The following is a 13173-nucleotide window of genomic DNA, read 5'->3' on the forward strand; positions in this document are numbered from 1 at the left end:
CCTCACACAGGTGGCCAAGTGATGGTTACGTGGTAAATGTTACATTAAATGTATATTCAACAAATTCATCCAGAATGTATGTTTTTATATGAATGGAAGTAACACATTCATGTTTTTCATCCTAGAAATATATATACACTAGTGTTTAAAAGTTTGGAATCACCCAGAAAGTTTCAGATTTTTGATAGAAATTGATACTTTTTTATCACGGTACCATTAAATTGATTTAAACATATAGTCAAGATAATACTAATGTTGTAAATGGCTAGTATTGCTTGAAATGAATGATTTGTAATTTAATATTTACACACTGCAGATGATACTGGTATATGCATATACTATTTAAGGATCTGTTTACAAAAAAAATTGTTCTCAAACTACAGACTCCAATGTGTTCAAAACTAAAGTGCACATCTTTGCAGGAAATGTTCAGCTTCTTGGCAATATGTTGCATGGAAATAACCCAAAATTGAATTTTAAGAATGCCAGTATCTTGAGACCTGAGGAAAGACTATTTACTTGCCTTATTGAACAGAATAACAAGTTGCAGCTGTGCTAACACAACTACAACGGTTCTACAGTATAATAACCAACTATAACCTAAAATAAACAACCAGTTATTTCAAGCAGTAACAGAAATTTACAACAACAGTAATGGTTTGGGTATGTTTTTATTTCAATTTAATGGTACCTTCATAAAAAAGTATCAATTTCTATCAAAACAAGATATTTTCTGAATGATTTCAAACTTTTGAATACCAGTGTACACACTTTATTAAAAATGCTATTCAAACGAGATAGACTTCACTGCAAACAAGACAAAAATGATATCTGAAGCTTCTCTTTCAGAAACAAGTTTGTTATAGCAACAGTGTTTAAAACAGTGAGTACAACTGTCTTAGTAACATAGTAATGTTTATTTCAAAAATATTTACTCTTAAGTAGACCAACTACAAATGTCTAATGTAAATATACTATACTTTTATTTCAGAGAATACTTATGTCAACAGAATGTAAAAATGAACAGTGTATGAATACATACACATGCTATATTCATAACACGTTCATAAAAAATGAGTTTTGCAAATAAGTATAAATCAAGTAATTCATTAATATAAGGCACATATAGCAAAATATTGTGAACCTTAGAAAAGAACATAAAATATAGAACAAGAGATTCTGAAAATGAGAACATGCCCTATTGCAGCAGCAACATTTGATATTTTTCTCTAATTTGCCTTAAGCTGATAAGATACATTTCTGAATATTTTTTGACAATTACATTGTTACACTTTAACTGAACAGACTTGCAAAAGCATTGCTAATATTTTGATGGAGCACATTTTTTCTACTGGTATGTCTTCAGAGCCTGTATGTGGGTTTTCTCTTCCGCTTATATGAATTGTAATGTGGAACAGAAACCACAGTGAGATCAAAAATAGGAATGGAGAACATATAGTACAGCATCATCTTTCCCTCAGTTTTTGTGTTTAAAAAGGAGACCATAAGAACACTGGGTTTTCTTCATGAAATTTGAAGGGCTCTTCTTCATCCGGAACCTAGATATTACATAAAGTTAAACAAAATATTTTTTTATTTAATTTTTATTGAAAGAGTAAAAGGAAAACATTATCTACACTGTACATTTAAGAGAAAAGTAAGTGAATTATGTTAAAACTAGCCAGATTTTTTTTTTATCATTTTATTGAATTTATTAAAAGCATGTAACATTCAATACGAGCAAGTCAAACATTACAACACTAAGTTCAAATCAACTCCCACCCATGAGAAAGAGAGCTAGGCCAACAGGCAGAGTAAAACTTTAGGAGTAGGAAAAAAAAGAGAGAGAAAAAAGGGGGAGATTTAAATGGTTATCCTAAAATGCTGAATAGATTTAAAAAAAAATCTGCACAGATCCTCTAAGTGAAAATTTGATTTCTTTCTAGTTTCAAATAGTATAAAACATCAATTGCCCACTGACTTAAAATAGGTGAATTAGGATTCTTCCAGTTGTACAAGATAAGTCTACGACGTGCCAATAGTGAAGTAAAGGCAATCACAGTTTGTCCTTCTTAACTCATCTGACAGTACACCAAACACAGCTGTTAATGGATTAGGAGAGATTGTGACACCAGGGCTGTCTGAAAGGCATTTAAAGATTTTGGTGCAGAACAATGTTAATTTGGTGCAGGCCCAAAACACATGGCCCAGTGAGGCTGGAGCTCAATTGCAGCATTCACACTTTGGATCTTGCCCTGGAAACATTTTGAACAATTTTAAACAACACGGATGTGCTCGATAAAATATTTCATGTTGAATAATTGCAAGCCTTGTGCATATGGAGCTAGACTGAATTCTGTGCATGGCTACCTTCCACTCCTTTTCTGAAATGTTGAGTAACAGATCCTTTTCCCAATGTACTCTGGGATCTTTGAAAGGGAGGAACTTTAAAATGTTTTTGCATTTTACAGAAATGCTGTCTTCAGTCCTCAAGACTGATAAATATTTCTTTTGGAGTAGAAGTAGGTGGGAGGTGAGGAAAATTAGGAGTATAATTGTTCGTAGGATGCAAAGAAATTATCTATGAACAAATCCCTAAGTGATTTAATCCTGTATGTTTTCCAAACATTAAAAATGGAATACATTTGAGCGGGTGAAAAAAGGTGGTTATCATGCGGAGGTGCCACAGATAAAAGCTTCTCTGTCTTGGAAGTATTTCCTACATTGGTTTCATATTAGAACAATTAGAACAATTAGAACAATCTAGACGAGAACAGGCCATTCAGCCCAACAAAGCTCGCCAGTCCTATCCACTTGCTTCCTCCAAGAAAACATCAAGTCGAGTTTTGAAAGTCCCTAACGTCTTACTGTCTACCACACTACTTGGTAACTTATTCCAAGTGTCTATCGTTCTTTGTGTAAAGAAAAACTTCCTAATGTTTGTGCGAAATTTACCCTTAACAAGTTTCCAACTGTGTCCCCGTGTTCTTGATGAGCTCATTTTAAAATACAAGTCTCGATCCACTGTACTAATTCCCTTCATAATTTTAAACACTTCAATCATGTCACCTCTTAATCTTCTTTTGCTTAAACTGTAAAGGCCCAGCTCTTTTAATCTTTCCTCATAATTCAACCCCTGTAGACCTGGAATCAGCCTAGTCGCTCTTCTCTGGACCTTTTCTAGTGCTGCTATGTCCTTTTTGTAGCCTGGAGACCAAAACTGCACACAGTACTCAAGATGAGGCCTCACCAGTGCATTATAAAGGTTGAGCATAACCTCCTTGGACTTGTACTCCACAGATCGTGCTATATAACCTAACATTCTGTTAGCCTTCTTAATGGCTTCTGAACACTGTTTGGAAGTTGATAGCTTGGAGTCCACTATGACTCCTAAATCCTTCTCATAAGGTGTACTCTCGATTTTTCGACCGCCCATTGTGTATTCAAACCTAATATTTTTACTTCCTATGTGTAATACTTTACATTTACTGACATTAAATTTCATCTGCCACAAATCTGCCCAAGCCTGTATGCTATCCAAGTCCTTCTGTAATGATATAACGGATTCCAAATTATCTGCTAATCCACCTATCTTGGTATCATCTGCAAACTTAACCAGCTTGTTACTTATATTCCTATCTAAATCATTTATATATATTAAAAATAGCAGCGGCCCTAGCACTGACCCCTGTGGAACACCACTCTTAACATCAGCCAGTTCTGATGAGGTTCCTCGCACCATCACCCTCTGCTTCCTGTGTCTGAGCCAATTCTGCACCCATCTAAAAACATCACCCTGAATTCCCACTTCTTTTAACTTGATGCCCAACCTCTCATGTGGCACCTTATCAAATGCTTTCTGAAAGTCCAGATAAATAATATCATAAGCTCCACTTTGATCGTATCCTTTTGTTGCCTCCTCATAGAATTCCAACATGTTAGTAAAACACGACCTCCCCTTCTGAACCCATGCTGACTGTTCAGAATAACTCCTGTCCTTGTCATGTGTTGCTCAATCTTATCCTTAATAATTCCTTCCATTAATTTTCCTGTGATGCTTGTTAAGCTTACTGGCCTATAGTTGCTTGGATCTGCCCTGTCACCCTTTTTATATAATGGGATGATATTTGCCATTTTCCAGTCCTTTGGAATCTCTCCAGTGCACAGTGACTTCCTAAAAATACGTGTCAAGGGTTTATATATGTACTCACTAGCCTCCTTAAGAACACGAGGATAAATATTATCTGGGCCTGGTGATTTGTTTGATTTCATCTTATTTAATCTGAGCAGCACTTCTCCCTCTACAATTTCCAAATCCCTCAGTACCTCCTTAGTAGTTGTGTTTACCTCTGGCAGGTTATCCACTTGCTCACTTGTAAACACCTCAGAAAAATGTAAGTTTAGGGCATCTGCTATTTCATTGTCTGTATCTTTTAATTCCCTTTACTATTCCTAATGAACTTGACCTCCTCCTTAACTGTTCTTTTACTACTAAAATACTGAAAGAATCTCTTGGGGTCTTCTTTCGCCTTATCTGCTATATTCCTCTCCAACTGTCTTTTAGCCTCTCTGATATCCTTCTTAATGGTTGCCCTCATGTTCTCATCTGCCACGGTTCTCTTTGCAGTCATTAGTCTTATATGCCTTATACAGCAGTTTTTCCTTTGCAACTTCTTTTTAAATCTTTATTAATCCATCGTGGAGATTTTTTAGTTTCCTATTACTTCCAAATTTAGGTATGTATCTGTCCTGCATTACATGTAAAACATTTTTAAACCTGTTCCACTGCTCCTCGACTGTCTCCACATTTAAAAGCTTATCCCAGTCTATCCTACTTAGACTTTGTCGCATCTGCTCAAAATTAGCCCTACTAAAGTTCAACTTAACAATTTTAGTCTTTGCATCTGTACTCTTACAAAATACTGAGAATTGTATTACATTATGGTCACTTGACCCTAGTGGTTCAATCACCTCTACACCCTCAATTCTATCCTGATTATTACAGAATACTAAATCCAGATAGGCTTCACCCCTTGTTGGTGCTTTAACATGCTGTGTTAAAAAACAGTCACTGATTACTTCTAAAACTCCTGCTCTTGTGCTCCTCCATCTGTAAGGTTATCCCAGTTAATATTTGGATAATTAAAGTCCCCCATGACTATAATATCCCCTGTAAACTTGCCTTTTTGATATTACTAAAAGATGTGTGTTGAAATTACTGTCTGAATTGGGTGGTCTATAACACACTCCTAAAATGAGACCTTTTTCCCGGCGAAGCCACATGTCCTCACTAAGATGGGGCTCATCATCCAACTGAAGATGACTTACATTTAATTCCTGTTTGGCATAAACAGCAACCCCACCTCCTTTTCTGTTCTGTCTATCCTTCCTAAAAAATGTGTATCCCTCTATGTTACACTCATCCCCATCTTTGTTATTTAGCCAGGTTTCCGTTATTGCTATAATATCATAATTGTGCTCTGCTACATACAACTCCAACTCACTTACCTTATTTTTGATACTTCTAGCATTAAGGCAAGCTATTTTTAATGTGTTAATCCTTCTATCTTTACGTGTTTGCTTAAAATTTACATTACTATGCATTTTTATTTCTACACCATTGTTTGTTCTTCCATGTATAGATCTAAATCTGGCCTGTCCTAAACTCCCTGCCCCCCCATTCCCTAGTTTAAACAATCCTCGACTAGCCTACACATACGCCTCCCCAATACATTGGTGCCCCTCCGGTTCAGATGTAACCCGTCACGGCGGAACAGGTCCCATCTGTTCCAAAAGGAGTCCCAATGCCCCATAAACCTATACCCTTCTACCCTGCACCAACTTTACTTTACTTTTCTCTGTCTCTTCTAGCTTTGCGCTCTTCTTACTTATAAGCTCTTCACTCGCACTGTTTGTATTCCCCCGTATTAATGAACCAATACGCTGTCGCCCACTTAATTGTTCTGCCTCTGGACGGCTAAGGACTGTTTAATCTAAAATAAACAAATAAATAAAACTTTACTACCTTATTTGCTCCTACTGCTCCTTGTGCCTGATCGGTGTCTTAACGCTGGCTGCTTACCTGCGCACTACTGAGTTTCCACCTTTTACTGCTTTGAAGTCAGCCGCGGCCTTTTTCTTTTCCTTTAAACTAAGGAATCGCTGTTACGACGACGCGGTTATTTATTTACAAATGCCGATATCAGTTACTGCTGCTTTCTACCCTGCCGCCTCGATGCTAATTCAAATACAGATAACAAGAAAAAGAACAAGTACAAATAACTTTTCCAAGCGCACTTCCAAACACCCAGCTACTTTTGCTCTTGTGCGGGCGAAAAAAAAAGCAAAAAAAAACCCTTCTAAAGGGAAAAAAGCTTTAAAAATTCCCACACGGTTCCTTAGAGGCAACCAAAACCTAAGTTTTTAAGAGCAAAATGTATTTTTTTAATGTAAATCTCACACCACAGAACAAACCAACACTCTCAACAGACTCTAGCGTTTGCAAAGCTGAGTGAGTGAAGCACAACTGAGTTGTTAGTACATTGCCGAATACTTGTATTTACTGGGGTACAAAGCAAGGAATATAAATAAGTGCTGCAGGGTTTTATTACTATTGTGGACCAAGCCTGTGTGTGTTCATCTGTTTGTGTCAATGTCCAGGTTTTTATAGCTTGTATATTTGCCACCCAGTAATAAAACTGAAAGTTAGTTAGATTCATGCTGCCTTAGGTCTTTGTAGGGTCACCCTTTCGATGCGTGGATGTTTTGAATTTGAAATAAATGAGGTCATGATTGAATCTGATTTCTTAAAAAGTGATTTGTTAATGTATATTGGAATGCTGGGAAGTAGAAAAAGAAGCTTAGGAAGGATATTCATCTTAACAGTGTTAATTCTTCCAGCTAAAGTGAGACGAAGGGTTGGCCATCTATGCAAGTCTTGCTTAAGTTTTTCCATGCAGACAGCAAAATTTTGTTGAGAAAGAGCTTTATGTTTACTCGTGTTGTTTACTCCTAGGTATTTAAACTGATCTGCGATGGCAAAAGGGAAGGTGTCCGATATGAAAATTGTGCGCTAGAGAGTTTGCTAGAAAGAGCACAATTTAATTCAAATTAACTTTGAGTCCAGAAATCTTTTGAAATTCTGCTAGTGCTGTTAGGACTGCAGGTACGGTATTTTGTGGATCTGATATATAGTACCATATCATCTGCATATAGTGATATTTTCTGTTCAAGTCCTTCTCTGATAATCCCCTTTATTGCATAAGCATTTCGAAAGTGAACTGCCAGTGGCTCAACGGCAACTGCAAATAGGAGCGGTGACGGGGGGCATCCTTGTCTAGTATCACATTCTAGTTTGAAGTAGTCTGAAATAATGTTAATACAAACTGAAATTTCTGGACTGGTAGTACAGTGGACTGATCCATGCACATATGTTTGGACCAAACCCAAATTTCTCTAATGTTGTGAAAAGGTAGTCTCATTCAACCATATCAAATGCTTTTTCTGCAGCCAACAATAATAATATCTCATTAAACATCATAAAACAGGTGTTGAAGATTGGAAGCTAAGTGTCTGCCAGAACCTAGGAAATTTTCATAAGATAATGGGCCTCAGTTATAGTACTGTTCGTTAATTAGGTGAATCAGAAACAAGGTTAGCAGAATTTTGCCTTTTTATACTAGTTTTTATTTATACACTAGCAAAATAACCGTGCTTCGCAGCGGAGAAGTAGTGTGTTAATGAAGTAATGAAAAAGAAAAGGAAACATTTTGAAAATAAGTTAACATGATTGTCAATGTAATTGTTTTGTCACTGTTATGAGTGTTGCTGTCATATATATATATATATATACACACACACATATCTATACTAATAAAAGGCAAAGCCCTCACTGACTCACTCACTCACTCACTCACTGATTGACTCACTCACTCATCACTAATTCTCCAACTTCCCGTGTAGGTAAGAGGCTGAAATTTGGCAGGCTTATTCCTTACATCTTACTTACAAAAGTTAAGCAGGTTTCATTTCAAAATTCTACAGGTAACGGTCATAACGGTCAACAACGTCCGCCATGTTGAACTTTCTTATTTATAGCTCCATCTTCACAAAATTTGGTAGGCGGCTTCCCTGCGCTAACCGAAACCGATGTACGTACTTATTTCGGTGGTATGACGCCACTGTCGGCCGCCATATCGAACTTTCCAACGTCACTAATTCTCCAACTTCCCGTGTAGGTAGAAGGCTGACCCCATCTTCACGAAATTTGGTAGGTGGCTTCCCTGCGCTAACCGAAACCGATGTACGTACTTATTTCAGTGGTATGACGCCACCGTCGGCCGCAATATTGAATTTTCAAAACATCACTAATTCTCAAACTTCCCGTGTAGGTAGAAGGCTGAAATTTGGTACTTATTTCGGTGGTATGATGCCAATGTCGGCCGCCATATTGAACTTTTCAACGGTCTTTGTTACTTATGGGACCATCTTCAAGAAATTTGGTACACGGGTTCCCAACGCTAACTGAATCCTACTTACATACATATATAAACTCTCAAAAGCTGGATGTGAAGTTATCGATGAAACTGGTTGTATACTTACAACGCTTGATAGATGCCGAATGTCTCTTAAACACAAGTCCTACAAATACTGTCATAATTGAAACAAACCATGAAACTCAAACTGATTATGACAGCAGCAATCCAAGCTGTGAGATTTGAAACAAGTTTACTGTTCACATGGCCAACTGTACGTTGTATGCTCAAGAGTAAGCTCAGCACACAGCTTGGTTACATTACAACCGGAGGACCGAACTCATAATGTGGTATACAAAGAGATCCTTAACAAATAATTATTGGTATATTTTCCCTCAGTTTAAAAAGGTTTAATTTTCTTCTTAATAAAAATTTTAAGGCAGTACTTCGCCGCTTGCTAGTATATATATATATATATAACTCCTGTAGCCACAATAAATAAAATAAATGCCTTTATTGAATAGACAAACGTGGGTGAACAAGTTTCTTTTTTACTGCAGCCACAGCCGTGACATCACATAAAAAACATCAATAATAACTCATAAACTTGCAATATTATTTAGGAAAATCACAACATTTTACTCACCAAAAATTCTGATTATTTGTAAACAAAATCCACCTCCTCTCTTTCCTCAAAAACAGTTCAATTACTCAGTTCCATCAAAACATCCCTTTCTATCACATTTGAAGCTAAAGCTGAAAGGCGATTCTGCCCTATGGTATTTCTGCCATAAGTTTGAATTCGCTTTAGGGCTGAAAATGTCCACTCGACAGAAGCAGTGTACACGGGAATGCTCACCGCCAAATATACCAATGTGAACAGCTGCCCCACAGTCTCATTCAGAATTTTCTGATGAAGGAAGTCAAGGAAATCAGTGGGAGATTTTCCTAAAAAATCATCCATGGCATACATTACAGTCAGTTCTGTTTTTAGCCGAGACAGATCAAAAAGTGCTCCGTGGCTCTGGAGAAGGCTGAATGCGTGAAATTTTTCTTGTATTCCTGAAACTTCTGGGGCTCGAGGAGCGTGACAAACATCAGGTTTTCGTGGTCTTGAAATCTGGTCTGTGTCTGGCAAATAATATTGTCCAGAATCCTGCCATGGAGTTGGCCGTAGTGCGCGCAACGATCTTTTGCTCAGAGCATTTGTGGTGCATTCAGTGGCCTCGTAGAGTTCCTCATATCGGCTTCTATCCAATCAATGGGTCTGAATACAGTGATGTTGCCACACGCCTGCTAGATGGCCCTACTGACACCAACTCAAAATCTGATTGGTTGAAGCAACAGGTTAATTGACATTTATTCTGTGTTACAGTGCCTACACAACGGATTGTGAAAGCCCCTCTGCCTGGCAACAAATGATGGCTGAAATGTGATTGGTTAAATGCTTTAATACGAAACTCCACCTCCCATGGCTATCGAGCTGCAGTCTAGTACGGTACAGTATATGGACGAAAATACGTTCCAGTTATGTCCATTACCTGTAGAATTTCGAAATGAAACCTGCCCAACTTTTGTAAGTAAGCTGTAAGGAATGAGCCTGCCAAATTTCAGCCTTCTACCTACACGGGAAGTTGGAGAATTAGTGATGAGTGAGTGAGTGAGTGAGTGAGTCAGTCAGTCAGTGAGGGCTTTGCCTTTTATTAGTATAGATTACTTCTGATCTTACTTTTAGTTTTATTTTAGTTAGCCTTCATGTCTCATTTTTAGTTTTAGTTTAGTTTTTATCTCACAAAGACATTTCTATTTTATTTTTTATGTATTTTAGCTTCAGTTTTAGCAATTATGGTATGGTTGGAGCAATGTCATGGAGATTAATTGTGTGTCACATTGAGATAAACATAGACTTTACATGTAGACATAATATATGTTAAAAGCCATAGACACCTATAGGTTTGTCATTTTAACCTCCCTAGTGTTCCATTTTATTCCAAAAAAGTATAGTAATGATACAAATAATAATAGTAATAATAAAAAAAATAATATGAAATGAACAATAATAAAACCCGCGGCATAGCATACGCCGCATATAATTATTTATTGATGAGTGAACACTTCCTGAAAGACACAGTTTTGTGCGTAACCCATGGGCAGGGCTCTGTTAGAGTTGGCAGGTGGGGCTCTGTGAGTTGGCGGTCGTGGCTCTCTGTCTTGCTTGCAGTGAAAAGTCAACATGGCTCAGAGGTGCATGTGGACTTTTGCACAGACGAAAGCGACTGAGGCCATGTTTGATGAGTTGTTGCGTGCAGGCACATAAGCAGGCAGTGCACATGCTTTGAGAGCGACGCTGGACGCGGGAGGACGGTTACAGTTGCCGTGTGTGGCTCTGTCGTGCGTATCCCATGACGCAGTAGGAGGGTTAGAGTTGGCGGGCGGGGCTCTGTCGAGTTTATCCTATGGTCTTAGAGTTGGCGGGCAGGGCTCTCTGTCTTGCTTACGCTCACTGTCTTGCGTGCCGCCCTTAGTGAATTATATATATATATATAGATACATTAATATGCCAAAACAGCATATAATCTCAAAACGAGTCCTTCGTGTGGTAAATCTTAAAGCTCAGTGAAAGACACAAGCCATCATCACAGTCAGTAAAATAATAGCTGACTTTTCTTTCCGGATTTATCAGTTTTTGAACACCACACTGCAAAAGTACAAGTTGGATTGTTTTTTTTCTGTTAAGAGGTAATTAATCAATAAAATGTCTACCAATAAGACAAACACATGATGTGCTGGGTTGACCTTATCTCTTTAACAGTAGTGTGGACAGTGGATGTTGGGCAATACTATGTTCTACAAGCTGGAGTATGAAATCTGCATGAGATACAGTTTTGCCAGCTTTTTTGTATAAGACAAATGCATTTCAAAGGCTCTGTTTTGTAGCATTTCTTTTGTTGCCTTCGCATAACAGGATAGAAAGTCAATTCTTGATCCACATGATCTACACCACCCATCATGCTACTGTAGTTGACCACAGCACAAAGCTTCGTAACCTGCTTGTTGCCTTTTGCCTATACATTGACCCTAGCTGCATTATGTACAGTGCTACGAAGACAAACATCTTTCTTGTCTTTCCATTTCAAAGCAAGCACTTTACCCTTTTGCCAAGCTACAAACACCTTGCTGTAATTTAGCTCTGCCAAAGTCTTCAGGCATGCCACAATGATTGGGACCCACTGTTCCATATGCTTCAGACTTTCTTTGACGGAAGATGTCAGATAGCTCTGACGAAGTATAGAAATTGTCCATCGTTATACAGTAACCTTGATCCAGCAGACCATCTATCAAAGTCAGCACCGATGATGTAGCAACATCGTACTGATTGTATTTTCGGATCAATCATTGTCCCGTTCCCTGTGTACAGAACCAAATGTTCACAAACCTCATAAAACTTTATGCCAAATCTTGCTCTTTTTGGCGCTATGTACTGTATCCAGGACAGTCTGCCTTTATAAGCCATGAGGCTTTCATCGATGCAGACATCACAGTTTGGAATATAAAAGCTTCAAAACAGATGTGTATTCTCATCATTGTTGGTAAAGTGCAGATATTTAATAATTATTGAAAACCTACACTCAGACATAATTTCTCCAAAGAAAGGCAGTGCTGACAGCACTTTTATAGCCCGAGTTTTAACGCTTACACAAGACATATCTGTACAGTTGCACGAGTGACACATTTGGGACTAACGCTTTTAGCACAGTTTTCACAGCCCAAGTAACACTCGGGTCTAACGCTAAGGCAGTTAAAACCAAACAAAAATAAATCTAGATACTGTATATTCACAGTTTTATAAGATGCTTATACACTCACCTAAAGGATTATTAGGAACACCATACTAATACAGTGTTTGACCCCCTTTCGCCTTCAGAACTGCCTTAATTCTATGTGGCATTGATTCAACAAGGTGCTGAGAGCATTCTTTAAAAATGTTGGCCCATATTGATAGGATAGCATCTTGCAGTTGATGGAGATTTGTGGGATGCACATCCAGGGCACGAAGCTCCCGTTCCACCACATCCCAAAGATGCTCTATTGGGTTGAGATCTGGTGACTGTGGGGGCCATTTTAGTACAGTGAACTCATTGTCATGTTCAAGAAACCAATTTGAAATGATTCGAGCTTTGTGACATGGTGCATTATCCTGCTGGAAGTAGCCATCAGAGGATGGGTACATGGTGGTCATGAAGGGATGGACATGGTCAGAAACAATGCTCAGGTAGCCCGTGGCATTTAAACGATGCCCAAATGGCACTAAGGGACCTAAAGTGTGCCAAGAAAACATCCCCCACACCATTACACCACCACCACCAGCCTGCACAGTGGTATCAAGGCATGATGGATCCATGTTCTCATTCTGTTTACGCCAAATTCTGACTCTACCATTTGAATGTCTCAACAGAAATCGAGACTCATCAGACCAGGCAACATTTTTCCAGTCTTCAATTGTCCAATTTTGGTGAGCTTGTGCAAATTGTAGCCTCTTTTTCCTATTTGTAGTGGAGATGAGTGGTACCCGGTGGGGTCTTCTGCTGTTGTAGTCCATCCACCTCAAGGTTGTGTGTGTTGTGGCTTCAGAAATACTTTGCTGCATACCCCGGTTGTAACGAGTGGTTATTTCAGTCAAAGTTGCTCTTCTATCAGC

The 13173-nt window shown here is 38.2% G+C and overlaps 1 protein-coding gene across 1 annotated transcript in view; it reads right to left on the bottom strand.

The window, feature by feature from the left end:
• Window positions 1-1126: 1126 nt before the first annotated feature.
• Window positions 1127-13173, bottom strand: part of LOC120525146 (protein INCA1-like) — a 75948-nt gene continuing 63901 nt past the window's right edge. Inside the window, exon 7 of the mRNA XM_039747210.1 lies at window positions 1127-1559. Coding sequence (XP_039603144.1) covers window positions 1491-1559 — 69 coding nt within the window. The 3' untranslated portion in view covers window positions 1127-1490. The remainder of the gene's footprint in view (window positions 1560-13173) is intronic.

Source organism: Polypterus senegalus, chromosome 3, assembly GCF_016835505.1.
Source record: "Polypterus senegalus isolate Bchr_013 chromosome 3, ASM1683550v1, whole genome shotgun sequence".
Lineage (NCBI taxonomy): Eukaryota > Metazoa > Chordata > Cladistia > Polypteriformes > Polypteridae > Polypterus > Polypterus senegalus.